The sequence below is a fragment of the Sesamum indicum genome, linkage group LG2 (assembly GCF_026168435.1).
Source record: "Sesamum indicum cultivar Baizhima isolate 11 linkage group LG2, ASM2616843v1, whole genome shotgun sequence".
NCBI classification, from domain to species: domain Eukaryota; kingdom Viridiplantae; phylum Streptophyta; class Magnoliopsida; order Lamiales; family Pedaliaceae; genus Sesamum; species Sesamum indicum.
Window position 1 is genome coordinate 23173441 of NC_142658.1, and position 14906 is coordinate 23188346.

A 14906-nucleotide genomic window follows, 5' to 3' on the forward strand; every position below is an offset into this window, starting at 1 on the left:
ATAAGATGTGGGGCAGGAGTAGAATATTGTGGCACTGGCAGCAGCAAAGACTGTAAAGTTATATTTCCTGTTAATTAAGCATTTAAATCTGCGCTTAAAATATATTAATTAAAGTAGAATAAGTGGAATGGATATATTTAATTAGCTTGCCTCTACTCTCTCTTTATCCATACATTAACATTATTTATTTCAGGATAATTCCACTCCATTAATTATAATTCTTTTTCATATATTTTTCTTCCATGCACCAATTACCTAATTGGTTGTATAGCTAGAAAATAAATTTGAGAAAGAAAAAACACGATTTGTCCTATTATACTCTAACAATCCACCCTCCCTCAGATGCATTTATATGGTTACATATAATTCGTTATTTTCTTTTAATGTTATTATCAAAAACTTTGTAAACCAAGAGGTTGATAGGATATAATTTCTAGAACAAGTTAAGCTGAACGAAATAGAAAAAAAAAAAAAAAAAAAAAGTAAAGACAGGCACATACAATTACAATATCAACAGTCAACACACACAAATCCACCTATCAACTATATATTTGATAACATGAAAATGCAGAAACAACATTAAAGGTGCTGCGCAATGCCGCGCGTGGTCAATCTAAAATATGTCTGACGGCATATAGCTAGCAGAGGACGAGCTTTCCCTCTGTCCTCTTCTTTTTACACAGTCTCAAAACTATATATACCACAGTGGAGCAAATGTGACAACCGAGACGAGACTATTGATCAATTATCGACAGCAGCAAGGAATCTTGGTGGAGTAATTAAGGAGGTGGTAACAGCTCCAATGACTCTTGTAGCAACAAAGTTACGGCTCTTATGTTTTCTAATATTGTCTTCAAAATCCATCTGGTCCAGTACCCCTAGGAAACGATCAACTTCACATGGAAGCAGCAAAGGCCCTTCGCTGCTGTATCCATACTCTGATTCAGCTTCCTCAAGTAGGTCTCTGAAGAGTGGGTGGTTGACATACTCCGTCTTTATCACAAACCTCTGTTTTTGGGGTCCAACGTAGATGGAGAAGCATCCTTCTGGAGCCACTCGCCTCCATTTCTTCCCAATCTCCACGCCCACGCTGTCGGTCAGACCTCGGGGCCAAGATTTGCTCTTCATCTTTAGCTTTCCTGATGAATTGCGGGCCTTTCTCCCAATGCCACCGCTGAATGATATGCATCGTTCCCATGCCCTGGAAATTATCCCTTTCTTCCCTTCACCTTTTATCGGACAATATTCCATTTTCCTCTCACAAATTCAAAAACAGAAAGGAAGAACGTAACCAGCCAAAGGCTAGCTAGCCAGTACGTACCTAGTGTCTGATTAGTTGGTTTAGGTGAACAAAATTAGAACAAGCAGAACAATATGGCAAGTGCTCAACCTCTGTCGTATACCAGATTGAACATGACCTTCATCCTTGGCCTCATCGTGTTACTCATGATGCTGCAGCTTAAAAACTAGAACATCCCTTTCCCTCCAGAAACAATGTGTTGTCCAGAGAATTAGAGGATACAGAAGAACTGGCGGCAAGAAATGAGCTCAGAAAGGGCTTATTTATACTAAATTTGAACTACGATAAACTGCAACGACATATTGATCTGAACGAGTCTAGAGGTATATATATATATATAATATATATATATATATATATAGAGAGAGAGAGAGAGAGAGAGAGAGAGAGAGAGAAGCACTAGCCTAAAGAGGGAGAAGAAAAACAATAGAGCCGCTCAGGGGATACAATGCCTGATGAGTCCCAATTGTAATGGGTTAACCTTTTCAATAATTTCCATATACATATTTATAGCTGCAGTCAACATACATATAGACTAAAAAACAGAGAGCATGAGGACATAAAATTTCAAGATTAATTTTATTAAAGATAAACCAAGTTGTCAACTCTCTAGTTAGTTTTAATAATTGTCATTATTGTTATTTTATTTATGAACCTTCCCTAATACTATAAGAAAAATCATCTTTTGAATATCACAATTAAAGTGAAAAGTCAATAAATTATAGTAATTCATTATGATTTTGCAACACTTGTTCTTTACTTTTTACCAAGTTGATCAAAATATTTACCACAATCGTAATTTATTTTAGTCATTGCTAAAAATCATAATAAATACTTATAATTAAGACTATTGCAACCGACAATGCTAAATCTTGTTTGACTATGATTAACATTTAAATTTTCACATTGATTTATACATCCCACACTTATAGCACCCTCGATTGGCTACTTTCGATATAAAACAAATTCATTGTTGTAACCAAATAATGGACCAAACAAGGGATCAGCCAATTGATGGGCCAGTACTATTTGTTTGTAATTTTAGTGGTCATCATCACATCTAGAGATAATAGAGTTTGACATTTGATTGAAATTTATGTCTTTAAATAAGCATAAGCTTTTTTTTCAATGTGGATGAGGACAGATTAGGTTAGGCGTTGGCATATTATTCACATTTCACGCAAACCTATGACATGAGCGAAGAGTAATCATTGAAGTATTTTAGTGGAAAAAAAATAAAAAACAGTATACAATCACTTAAACTGAAGCATTAATAAGGTGTTGACGGTGGGCATGTTGTAGCCGACCGTAACGAGTCGAGTAGTTAAATTAATTTCTTAGTTTTCAGCTGAGGTGTGGATTGGATTGATTGTTTCGTATTTGTTAATGATGACGATTTGTATGGCATGATAAAGAATTTGGGAAGAAGATGAATGGTGTAATTTTGAGAGGACATTTTTTATCGTTTGACTTGTCAAAATTTGAGAAAATGTTTAACCCTCAAATCAGATGCTTGTGTTGTGACAAACTACTCAAGATTTGTGCAGAAAAAGAAACTAGAAACAACTAGTCTTATTTAGGGGAAGCCCACTTTTAGTTAGTAGGTTTGGCCCTTTGGGGCCATCAACCTTGGCCTCCGCTCATCACTAAATCTCTCGTATTAATTAGGAATAGAATATTCTCCCAACTTATGTAAAGGAAATTTTTACCCCAACTCGATTATATTTGAATTAATCACATAACAAATACAATATATTTATTATGTATAGTGTACAAATTTAAAAGAACACAGCTCATCGTCCTGCCAAAATCAAAAGGCATGATGGCAATTGATAGCAAGCCAAACTAGAAAAATAAAAATGAATGTATATAATGTAATGACTGGCTGTTTTTCATTGGTGAATTTTATATATGTTGTAGTTGTGCAGTAACTTACAAAAATTTTGTATGCTTTGCTTTACATATTCCATTGATATTCCACAAGAAGGAAGCAAAAGCTGTGGTTAATGAAGTTTCTGGCTACTTGGATTAGTAGGGGAGGAATGTAACGGAACACATTTGGAACTTAGACTCCAGAAAAATTGATCGCGTGGTGCTGGAGAACGGAGAAGAACAGATTTCAACAGAAAGCCAGACACTTGAAGGAGGACGATGCGCAATTTTTACCTTACATTTTTATTAGTATAAATACGACTCTAGACGAGTTAGTTAATAGACTTGGAAAAACTGTTAGTTAGAAATAGTTAGTTTGTTAGACAGTTTTCTACTTCTCTCTTCCGCCTTTTATTTAAAATTGAAGCTGTAATCATGTTACACAGATGAATGAGAATTTCTTCTTGGTCTCCAATTATACTTTCAATTTCTTCCTCAATGGATTCTCTCAATTTCTCTTTGGAATGCGTGGATTTCAACATGGTATCAGAGTTGGTATCAACTAATTCAATTTTTTGTAGTGGCAAGTTAGTAGGCAGACTCCTCTACCTTTGGTTTACACGCCTTGATATTTCTCATGGGGTGCAGTGAGAACTCTGCAAATTGTTACGATTTTATAGTGATTTAATCTTTCTTTTTTAATTCAAAACATTCATAATCATGTGATTTTATTGCATATTCAACCAAAAAGGGAAGATATGGGATAAAGATGGCAAAAATCAAGCTAAAACCGGAATTGAAGACATCAACAAGGAAAAAGGAGATTTCAAGGCAATTTCTGCGGGATTAATTGAACGTGCCCACGCTTAGTGGAGTGGTCAACATGGATGAAGAAAGGAAAGGAGTGATTTTCCCAAGACAAAAAGGAATGATGTGCTTAGATTTGGAAAGGATTCCTTAAAACATGTTATTTGTGATTTATTTACCTTTTTAGAGTTAATTATGTACTTATCCCCCCATACGTCTAGATTCGTAGGAGACTTTTATTATAAATAGGGGGTGGGTCTCTTCATTTGGAGGTTGTTCGGGGTTCATTGAAACTCAATAGAATACTTTATTTTCATTAGCTATTCACCCTCTCTCTTTTAGTTTTAATTTATAGCTGGAGTTAATGGAATTTCACTTTTTAGTGTGTTCTTCCATTAACATGTCTGGCTAAATTCTTTATTTTCTAGTTATGGTATGGTGATTGCTTGATTCCTAATATGTTGTGAGATCTAATCTGCTCTTTACACTTGTTAAATGAATATTCATGTTATTCTCTGTACTTTTATTACAAACGTCTGACTTATGAATGATTCAGCCGGTTGTTCATTATCAAGAAGATTTGCTTAGCTAATTCGACTTTATAAATCCGTGTAATTGTTTATTTAGTTCAATGCTTAGTAGCAACGTAGCATGATTAATTATGTCATAGTAATTAGTTATGTTATGGGGGATGCACGATCTAGTTTAAACGAATTATCCTCGTAGGAGCTTGTTGATTAGAATCAGGTTTTTTTAATTCTTAATATTGTTAATAGATTCAATCTTGTGGACGTTCTCAAGGTTGTCTGTTAATTAGGGATCTAGCCAATTATCGTACCTTGGCTGACGAAAAGGTAAGGTGTTAAATTGTATCGACACTATAACTAATTTATTTGTTTATACATGTATTATTTTTGCATCAATGATCAATTTACAAGAATCAAGTATGATCCTAACCATAACCGAAAAATCTCTCTCTCATATCTTATGCCGATAATACCTCTAAGTTTATTTTCTTTTTTTGTGTTCTTTCTTTCTTTTATTTTTCTTCAATGTGATAGAGTTGGTTTATATATATATATATTATTTATAATATATTTTTAAAAAATTAAATATTATTTATTATATGTTTATTAAATATATTTATTATATTTATTATTTTTCCACGATATCTAATTATTATACAAAAAAAGAAATTTATACACTCAAAGTGGTAGTTTTAATTTATTTAGTTTTTTATAATAATAAAATAATTAAATCGAACTATGTTTAATTATTTTATTATTATAAATACATAAATAAGATTTATAAATATAATTTATATATAATATATAATAAAATATGTCAAGTCGCGAATTACATCCACGACTCGGCATTAAAAATCTATTTTCTTTAAAAAGATGTGCATGTCATGGATTGGGTCCATGACAACAACGACATGGATTCAATTGAATTCAATATTTTTATTTTTTTATTTAATTTTATTTTTTATAAATTAATTATAATCAATTATATTTTTAATAATATATTAAAATTCAAAAAATTATAATATTAAAATTGTATTAATTTTAAAAATATAATGAACTATACAAATGTAATAGTGTATAACTTTTTATACAATTCTAAAAAAAAGAATAATACACTATTGCATATTAACAATATAAATTGCATTAAAATCCAGAATTTAAGTCACATCAACCTTCACCGATACTATTTAAACACTCCTCCTCCTGTTTTCTTCTGAAAGCGTGGTTCAGTCATTCTGTTAATTTTTAACAATATTTTCAAATCTAAAAAATGATAATGTTAAAATTGTATATTATAATCATACAAATATATTAACTATTAATTGTGTAGTTCATTATTTTTTTTTTAGATTTTAATATATTGTTAAAAATTAACAGAACGACTGAGCCATGCTTTGGGAAGAGAACAGGAGGAGGAGCTTTTAAAGAGTGTCAGTGAAGGTTGATGTGACTTAAATTCTGGGTCTTAATGCAATTTATATTGTTAATAAGTAATAATATATTTTTTCTTTAGAATTGTATAAAAAAATATATACTATTACATTTGTATAGGTATTTTTAAAATTAATATAATTTTAACATTATAATTTTTTAAATTTTAATATGTTGTTAAAAATTAATTGAATATAATTAATTTATAAAAATAAAATTAAATAAAAATTAAAAATATTGAATTCAATTGAATGCATGTTGCATTTTTTTTAAAAAAACAAACTCTAGACATGTGACTTGTTGCATCGACTTGATCAGAAATAGTTAAATTTCATATAGAAGATGAAACTTTCAGAACAATAAAAGAAATGAGAAATAAGAATAGGTAATAAAATCAATTACAAAACAAGAATGAAGAAAGATATAAGAATTCTTTTATCGCCTTCTGCAGCTCGTATCCGCTGCAAAATCCGAGGCAAAACTGTAATTTTTCCATGGATCAAAAGTCCATTGCAAATATCATTGCAAATTTATCATCAAACTTTGTCACGGCTTTGCGTCTGTAGCAAAAACCATTGCAACACTCAACTCTTTAATTTGCAACAAAATACACACAAAGAAGTTCATGGCAAAAATAATTATTATTTTTTCTTGAAAATTTTGTAACTTGAAGATTGTTGCAGAAGTCACTGTAAAAAATTTAATTAAATTGTAATGGATTCTTTCTGATACAAAATTTGTTGCAAATTATTAGCAACATATATAAATTAAAAATCTATTGCAAACCTAGCCATGGATATTAACTATTGCAAAAACCAGATTAGCAACGGTATGGTTCGTGGCAAAGTTTGCCGCGACTTTTACAACAACTTGCAATGAAATTGGGTCATCTAAAAGTTGATCAATTTTTACAATGGACATATGCAATGAAATGTCCATTGCAACATTTCATTGTTGTTTTGCCTAGAAATTTGCCACAAAAAAACTCAATTTTTTGGAATTCTGTTGCAAAGTCATGGCAAATTTGCCACAAAATTTTCTGCTGTAAAAATTCGTTTGCTACGGCATTGTTTTCTGTAGTGATAATTCCTTGTATGTACCATCGGTATAATCCCTAGCTAATACAAGAAAACAAACTATCGAACCTGGTTAACTTAAAGGAAACATATGATAAAAAAAAAAAAAAAAGGATCTTGTAGGCTTTTTATATAAGGGGGGAAGCTTCAAACTTTTTAATTAAAGCCAGAGTGCTCCAGCTTCCTTAAGAAGTGGAACCAATGTGCCATTAATATGTGAAGCCATGACTCTGTCCATTGCTCCGACGAGTCTGCCACCGATAAAAACCACAGGAACAGCGGAGCCGCCACCAAGAAGCCTAGTGAGGACCCTCTCGATTTCTTTGCCTCTAGGATCTTGGTCAAGCTCATAGACAGTAGGGTTGACTCCCATTCCACAAAAAAGACTTTTAACAGCATGGCACATGCAGCAGGTGCTGATGCTGAATATGACCACAGCGCTGCCGGATGCCAACCGCACCACCCTCTCCAAGGGGTCCACCGCCGTTGTGAGGCTGTGGACGGAGGACGGACAGTAGTTGTGTGAATCGGATTGGTATTGCATGTTAGTTAATTGGTAAACCAATAATGAAATAAATGGACGTAAAAAAAGCAGAGTCTATATATATATATATAGGGTGAAAAAGTTGAAGAAGGCAATTAAGTGGTTGTCTTGTGGAGAGGATTGATATATATATGGATTTGGGATGATGGATGGATGCATTATGGGGGTGTATATATAGTGAGGATGGGGAGGTGGAGGGTGCACTGCATGCAGATAGTCCTAGCTATCTGTCTCTTGTTGTCTCAAGGCGTGCTAGCTAGGCAAATACACGTACGTAAAGGTATGCTTGTAGTTTACTGCTAGAATTGTAGGATTTGGAAAAGCATTAATTACTAGATTAATTGTGGGTGTAGGTGTGGGACAGCGCAACAGGCAAGCTCTGAAACTGTAAGGCGGCTCGGGCTGGCTATATCAATATGCATTTGTGTCTGTATATCAGCTATTACTTATACAAGAGCCTGGTTGGGTTGGATGCTAATATTTTAAATAAATATTATTTAAGATTGGTGGAGGTGGGGTTTTAATTGTATTCTAGCTACTGCTACTATATATGTATAGCTTAGTACGTTGAGAAGGCAAATTAAGTATAATTAATTATGTGTATGTAGAGACGGCTGGTGCATGTCCTCCTTGTCGGGTTTTAATCAATATATATAGATAGATAGTGCGCACGTACATTAATTGATTTCATTCTTAACTAGTCCCACGAATCTGCAATGCAGCCATCATAATGTGTTCCAACGGTCATAACTTATGTAATTAGATATTAATGCTTGCTCTCCCAACTGCTTTTAATGCCCGGTAGACATACGCCTATATACATATATATATATATATATGTTAGACATTATAAGTTATAATTTCATATATGTTTTGTGATTATATATAAGTAATTATTTTCTCTCCTTAATTTCAACAACCGTGTGCTACCTCACTGTTGATCTTTTTCTTGCTCGGGTGCTTACGGTCAGCTATTACATATGTTTATTTATAATTTAAACAATTACGCATCACCAACTAAAATGAAATATATTAGTTTCAAATCTATAAAAAAAGGGTCAATTTGCGCTATGCTGCCGATTCATTGTCTTGCTTGTCCGTTTTATTTTGTATTAGTTAAGTAATTTTGACATATACTTAATATATATGTTGATAATATCATATAATTAAGTAACTTTGTCCCTCCCTCATGGTCAACGTAACCAAACTAAAAAATAAAAGAAAAAGAAAATTCCAACCTTAAATAACTTTTTCTCTTAATCACATAGCAATCTCTGTTATTATATTGTACATGACATCACTTTTCTAAAGATATGGGGAAAAACATTCAAATTAGCAGAGAGATGACGCGATAGGTCACAGAATCCTTGGTTGTTATGATGGTGGTGGATTCTGCAGACCATAATAAAATTTCTTATATTAACTGCCAATACTAGAACAACAATATAAGGACAAATTTATAGTATATAGCAATTTAATGTACGTACAGGAGCCAGCACTGATGTATATATATATGTATGTATGTATTATGTTTGTAGATGGCATGCAAATTTCTGGGCTGATCTTGTCATTCCTAGCCCTCAATTTATTAAAAATATAAATTGGTTTTAACCACCCCCTCCTCAATCTCGTGGAGAGAGTTACTTAGAGTTTATATAATTAGGTAGATGTAGTAGATGCATATATAGCCACGCCTTGCTACTATACTTCAATTAATGTTTCGTCCACATTTTGTGCTCTATTCCCACCATAAAGTATGACCTAAGTTTTAAATTAATGTTTGAAATAATTAAGTGAAATTGAACTACTAAAATGATGTTGCCGATTAGCTTTCAATTTGTGGGAATTTAATTTCCTACACCAGAACCAGATGAAGATGAATCGGACCTCTCCTTAATACATCATCAATACGCCACGGATATATATAGATATTATTAATAATGCCCATGACCTCACCACACATCAAATATTTGCACCTACGCCCTACCTAAAACAATTACTCCATTAATTAATAGGCATTAGTTTTAAATAAGAATTTAAAATTTGATACATATATATATATATATACAAATTATTATTTCTGGAGTAGTACTTCTAAAATATATATATGAATGGTGTTAAATAAATTGTTAATTTAGATGAGAGGATATTTGAAAAACAAATTTCGAATTTTATGAAATCAAACGAATGATCTTAAAAAATATATATATTATTAAGATGCACGTGGCAGAAATTAATAGATGACGTTTTGTGTTTATTCGGTAAAAGAAGATGAGCTTGCAAAGCAAAATCTCACTTCATGTAGTGAAAACAAATATAAGATAATATAATTATATATAGGAAGGAAGGGAAACACAAATTAAAACAACTCGATATGAGAGGGATTAATTTCATAACCGATAACTGCACTTTCGTCCACCTAAAGTGGTGACAAAGGTGGCAGTTCCTAGCTAGGTGCAAAAGTGGTTGCGCCTGCACTGAGTCAGCGGCGGCAGGGTATGAGTCAGGCGGCGAAAATAGTACAGGCGCGGCGAACCCGGCGAATCTATTGCCCTTCCCCCAAGGAAATTTCTGTAACTTTATTGTCCCCCCACACTTTTCACGTTTTAGCTCGTTTTACCCCTCTGTTACTCCATCCACTGCACCGAGCAAGCATGCATCTATTTCTGTCTTTGGTTGACCGAATTAAGGAACTCATGTTTTTATTTGATTCCCAATGATCGTGCAAAAAGCGCACTTATGAAATAAATAATGCAAGTAAAAGTGTGGTGTTTGATTTGTTTGGGGTGGAAAGTGTTGAAATAAGTATTAAAAACTAAAAATGTTTAAATGAATGAAAAAATAGTGTTATTGTTTGATTTTGTGTACAATAAAAAAATATTATAAAAAAAAGCGGGACTTGTAACGGCTATATGGATGTTCCAATTGAAATGACAGTTCTAACAGTTTTATAACAGATTGAACATGCTGACATTATTGAGGGGGTGATAAAAATATATTTATTTTGTAATGGCCACAATCGTTACTATCGCCATTACAAATATGTGGTGTGCATAAAACCATTAAAATTTATTGGTTGTTACTAATTTGCTATGATCTTTGTAACAGCTAGGTTTTTCTGTAACGATTTTTAGGTAAAATAAGGAGTAGTTACAATGACAATGGGAAAAGGCGCAAGAAAAATATACAAAAATGCGGTATTACAAAAACCATGACAATTGGCATTGCTTTTTATTATAGACTGTTATAAAAGCCGCTACAAAATAACAGAATATGAAGAGTTTCAGAAGCCGATACAAAATGATTTAAACAATGGTCGTTCCAAATGGAGGCGGGAAATGGTATTTATAACGGCCGAATTGTATATAACCGTGACAAACGCTATTACAAGTTAATATTTTCGAAATCAAAATTAAAAGAATGGGGGAATTCTAAATTCGATTGGCCGTTATAAACATTGTAACAAAGGCCGTTACACATATAAATTACACAGGCCGTTTCAAAAGCAATCACAAAAAATAAGTCATTTCAAAAATTCAAATTGGAAAATACAATATATTTCCATCCGATCACACGATTCATACCAAATTTAAATGTATACAAGAACAACAGTGTGATTTTAAATCACATGACCTGAAAATACATCGATTTGAATGATTATTATTACGTTCTAGGAATGATATATCGAAATCCGTATACCCAATAAGGCTACAACTTGGTCAAATGGATCCTTTTATAAGTGTGATCATATATGACGGTTGGATCTTAATTTTGACAATTCGATTAACCCATACAGTTCAATGCTATAAGATGATAGTTGCATCAATATAATATTAACATTTACGAATATAATTTATTGCAAATTGCATACATGTATGAATGTCATTTTTTTTTATTTTTTTAATATATTTCAATTATATTATTCCAGTACAATGATACGTTTCCACAACATTAAATCGTCGAAAACGGAATTTTTTTTTAATAATAATTTTTAATACAGTTAATTAATTAATTGTAATAGCTTTTGTAACGAAATTTATCAAAACGACGTCGTACCCGTATTTTGTAATCTCAAATGTAACGGAGTTTTAAACGATTACATTAAATTATATATTTTGTAACGACTTCTATAATAACTTTTCAAATTTTGTAACTCCCTTTCGCACGACTATCCCAAATTTATATATTTCAAATTTTGTAATTCCCTTTGGCACAGCCATTCCAAAATTATATATATACAACACTTATAGATTTTTTTTCCTTCCTTTTCTTCCCTTTTTTTCTCCTCTCCCTACCGCCGCCTACCCACCCCCTTGCCCCACTGCCGCCCCATCGCCCCTCTCTCTCTCTCTCGCTCCCTTCCGCCGTCCCCACCACCATTTTCGGCCGCCCCTACCAGGTAAGTTTTTTATTGTTTTAAATTTTATGTAATTTTTTTTCTTGAATGTTTTAAATGTATGTAATATGTTTTAGAAATTTTAGGAAAATATAAATTATATAAAATTTTTAGAAATTTAAGGACTACAATTCAATTTTTAGAAAAATTATTCACTAAATCAAAGATTAAAGTGAATGCCCTTGAACAACTTTTTCTGATAAATTCGGTCTTTTCCAAAATATTAGCTTTCTGATAATTGTTCAGCAAAAATCACATTTCACAAAATTTGCTACACAGAGAGAAACAACCTGCAGAATATGTAAATCATCATCTTCAAAGATTGAGGTCAATGATGCAAGATATGAAGCCCCCCATACACAACACAACACACAGATTACGTGACCCTCCATCGTAGTCCACAAAAACGAGAACTACAAAGATTATGAAGGTCCTACCGGGAGTCGAACCCAGGTCGCTGGATTCAAAGTCCAGAGTGCTAACCACTACACCATAGAACCTGGATGAGAGGTTACGGATCCCATCCTTTTTAACGATAATTTTGATGTTCTTTTGATTTAATTTTTTACTTGTTATTGTCTATAAGTGTTTCTCATCTTATACCACATATATATATAAAAAAAAAAATTATATTTTCACCCACAGAACGATTTTTTACATCAGAACATCAATTTTTTTAAATTACTAAAAATGTCTTTATACATTCTCAACCACCTCTACTCAAAATTTTCTTCTCATCTATATGATCTATTCTATATCTATACTAATATGAATATTTCACTCACACCAATTTTTTTTTGTATTTGTAATATTCCTAAATTAATTTTATTTATTTATTTTTAAATATGATGTGCCGATTTATATATTTTATTTAAATTAAAATATATTTTAAAAAGTAAATAATTATTTATTATATGCACCTAAAAATAACGTGTCATGACGACTAGTGTTTCAATATATTTTCAAGTGAAAATTTGTAATTTATAAATCAGTTTGAATCCAAAGGAAGCCTAAGGTGCAGTATATATATGCACGTAACCGTTTTATGACTTGCTTAGATAAAGGCGAATTTATGGACCCTGCTTGCACGTAATTGAGAGTCTTGCTAACTTCCACTCGTCCCGCTTTCTATCCGCTGCCTCCGGCTCCCACACATTCCTATTCAACTATGTGTGAATATTTATTATTTTACTTTAATGAGTTTATTATTTCATTGTATAATTTTATTTTTTACTGAAAAATATATTAATGTCTTATTGAAAAAATGATGAAATAATATAATTATCAATTTTATAAAAAGTAAACAAATAAATTGTATTTCATACAATATTACACAAAAATAACCGTTCTTCATACATCATCGCTTGACTTTTAATTCCAGGAGCTACCTAGTGCTCTTTTAACAATTTTGCTTTGGACCAAAACGGAATGAAGATTGTAATGATAATTATTTAGAGTGTTATATTTTTTTCCTTGTTTGAGATTAAGATTAATTCATCATGATTTATATAATTAGTAGTATATTTCACTCTGCGTGCACCAATTATTGCCTCTGCCAAAGTCTGATCTCAGCTGGAGGCACTTCTTTTTTTCGGTTATATGTTCGTGGTAATACGAGAGAACAAATGGACACCCTCCCACCACACACACACATGTACACACACTCTAATTGAGGTCATCATGCATGTCTTGCCAGGATAGTTTTATTAACTTTTTGGACAACTGAAAATTATTTAGTAGTACAAGTTTTGAGGAAAATGATGTAGCCACCTGTTGGAGAGTCCATGAGAGGGGTTCCACCAGCTGATCGTTAATCAGCATACTCATAATTTACATTCCAATCATTCCCCCGTGGATTTTGACAGTCAATTTTAATCATGCAATCGACCTTATCATCATCATCACAATTATTTGCTTGACACAGACAATGGCAATCATCATATTGAATTCCATCCATCATTTGTCAATCGCGAAATATTCCATTCGCGTAGGTGTACTTACGTAGTGCTGCAAAATTTTTAGCACAGCGCCCACCACTCTATAATTAATTAATCTCAGCTCATAATCATGAAGTACACAGACGGTGACAACAAACACACTCATAAATGCCCCCGCAAACACACATACACACATATATTGGGTAGACAAAACTGTAAGATAATTACAAAGTTAGAATGAATAATACTACGATACAATAAAGTATACGTTGATCAAATTATACACCCCATCAATATATGTATCTTTAAATTAGAATGGTTTACATACAACAACCACATCAATTATGCATGGAATCTAATTTATTTCATTTTTTGGTATAAGAATTTGACATCCCGTATAAATACACCATGTTATGGAAATTTAAGAAAAGAATTAGATGAAAAAATTAATTAAACCAAACGAAGTGCTTGCAAGCTATATATATACAGTAGAAAAAAAAATGACTATTGATTACAATTTTAATAATTATGAACTAAATATCATGATACAAAAATATAGACATACAATTTTAATAATTATGAACTAAATATCATCGGTGTCAATAGACTGGAGCAATCTTTAATTAGGAGCTAGGATAGTTGGAGCATGAATCCATATTAAAATGACACCAAATCCTGCACTTGGAATATATATGTTTAAAAATGAATTTTTAATTAATAGGAAAGAGTGTATATATATATATATATATATATATATATATATATGATTTGTGGATGGTAACATATATGGAGGCTCGAAAATCTGCAGAGCTCATCAATCAAGCAGGGCTTCACTTGGAAAATATCTAGAATTATAAGAAGAAAATTAGAAATGATGGGAGCAATGAGCCAACAGTACTAGAAAACAATAACAGAAAAATGTAGCGGTGTGGGAAAAAGGACAAAGCATAAGGTGATCATGATTCGAGGGTGCGTGTTTTCTGCTTATTTTTGTGCACAAGAGAGAGAATGGAAAC

At 32.1% G+C, this 14906-nt stretch overlaps 2 protein-coding genes, 1 long non-coding RNA gene and 1 other non-coding gene across 4 annotated transcripts; 1 reads left to right on the forward strand and 3 right to left on the reverse strand.

The window, feature by feature from the left end:
- Positions 1-741: 741 nt before the first annotated feature.
- LOC105156793 (uncharacterized) lies at positions 742-1251 on the reverse strand. Its single transcript, XM_011073011.1, has one exon. The coding sequence runs from the start codon at positions 1249-1251 to the stop codon at positions 742-744; it is 510 nt and encodes a 169-aa protein (XP_011071313.1).
- Positions 1252-7138: 5887 nt separating this feature from the next.
- On the reverse strand, positions 7139-7726 carry LOC105156722 (glutaredoxin-C1-like). Its single transcript, XM_011072943.3, has one exon. It carries the CDS (start codon positions 7555-7557, stop codon positions 7174-7176), a length of 384 nt encoding a protein of 127 aa, XP_011071245.1. The 5' UTR covers positions 7558-7726; the 3' UTR covers positions 7139-7173.
- A 4065-nt stretch (positions 7727-11791) lies between these two features.
- Positions 11792-12591, forward strand: LOC148789284 (uncharacterized). Its single transcript, XR_016064101.1, has 2 exons — positions 11792-11956; positions 12233-12591. It is a non-coding gene; the product is annotated as an uncharacterized LOC148789284 (long non-coding RNA).
- On the reverse strand, positions 12382-12453 carry TRNAQ-UUG (transfer RNA glutamine (anticodon UUG)). The gene has a single exon. It is a non-coding gene; the product is annotated as a tRNA-Gln (tRNA).
- Positions 12592-14906: the final 2315 nt, after the last annotated feature.

Bases quoted from the DNA above. Each gene is read 5' to 3' on its own strand.
- LOC105156722 (XM_011072943.3), bottom strand. From the start codon at position 7,557: ATGCAATACCAATCCGATTCACACAACTACTGTCCGTCCTCCGTCCAC.
- LOC105156793 (XM_011073011.1), bottom strand. From the start codon at position 1,251: ATGGAATATTGTCCGATAAAAGGTGAAGGGAAGAAAGGGATAATTTCC.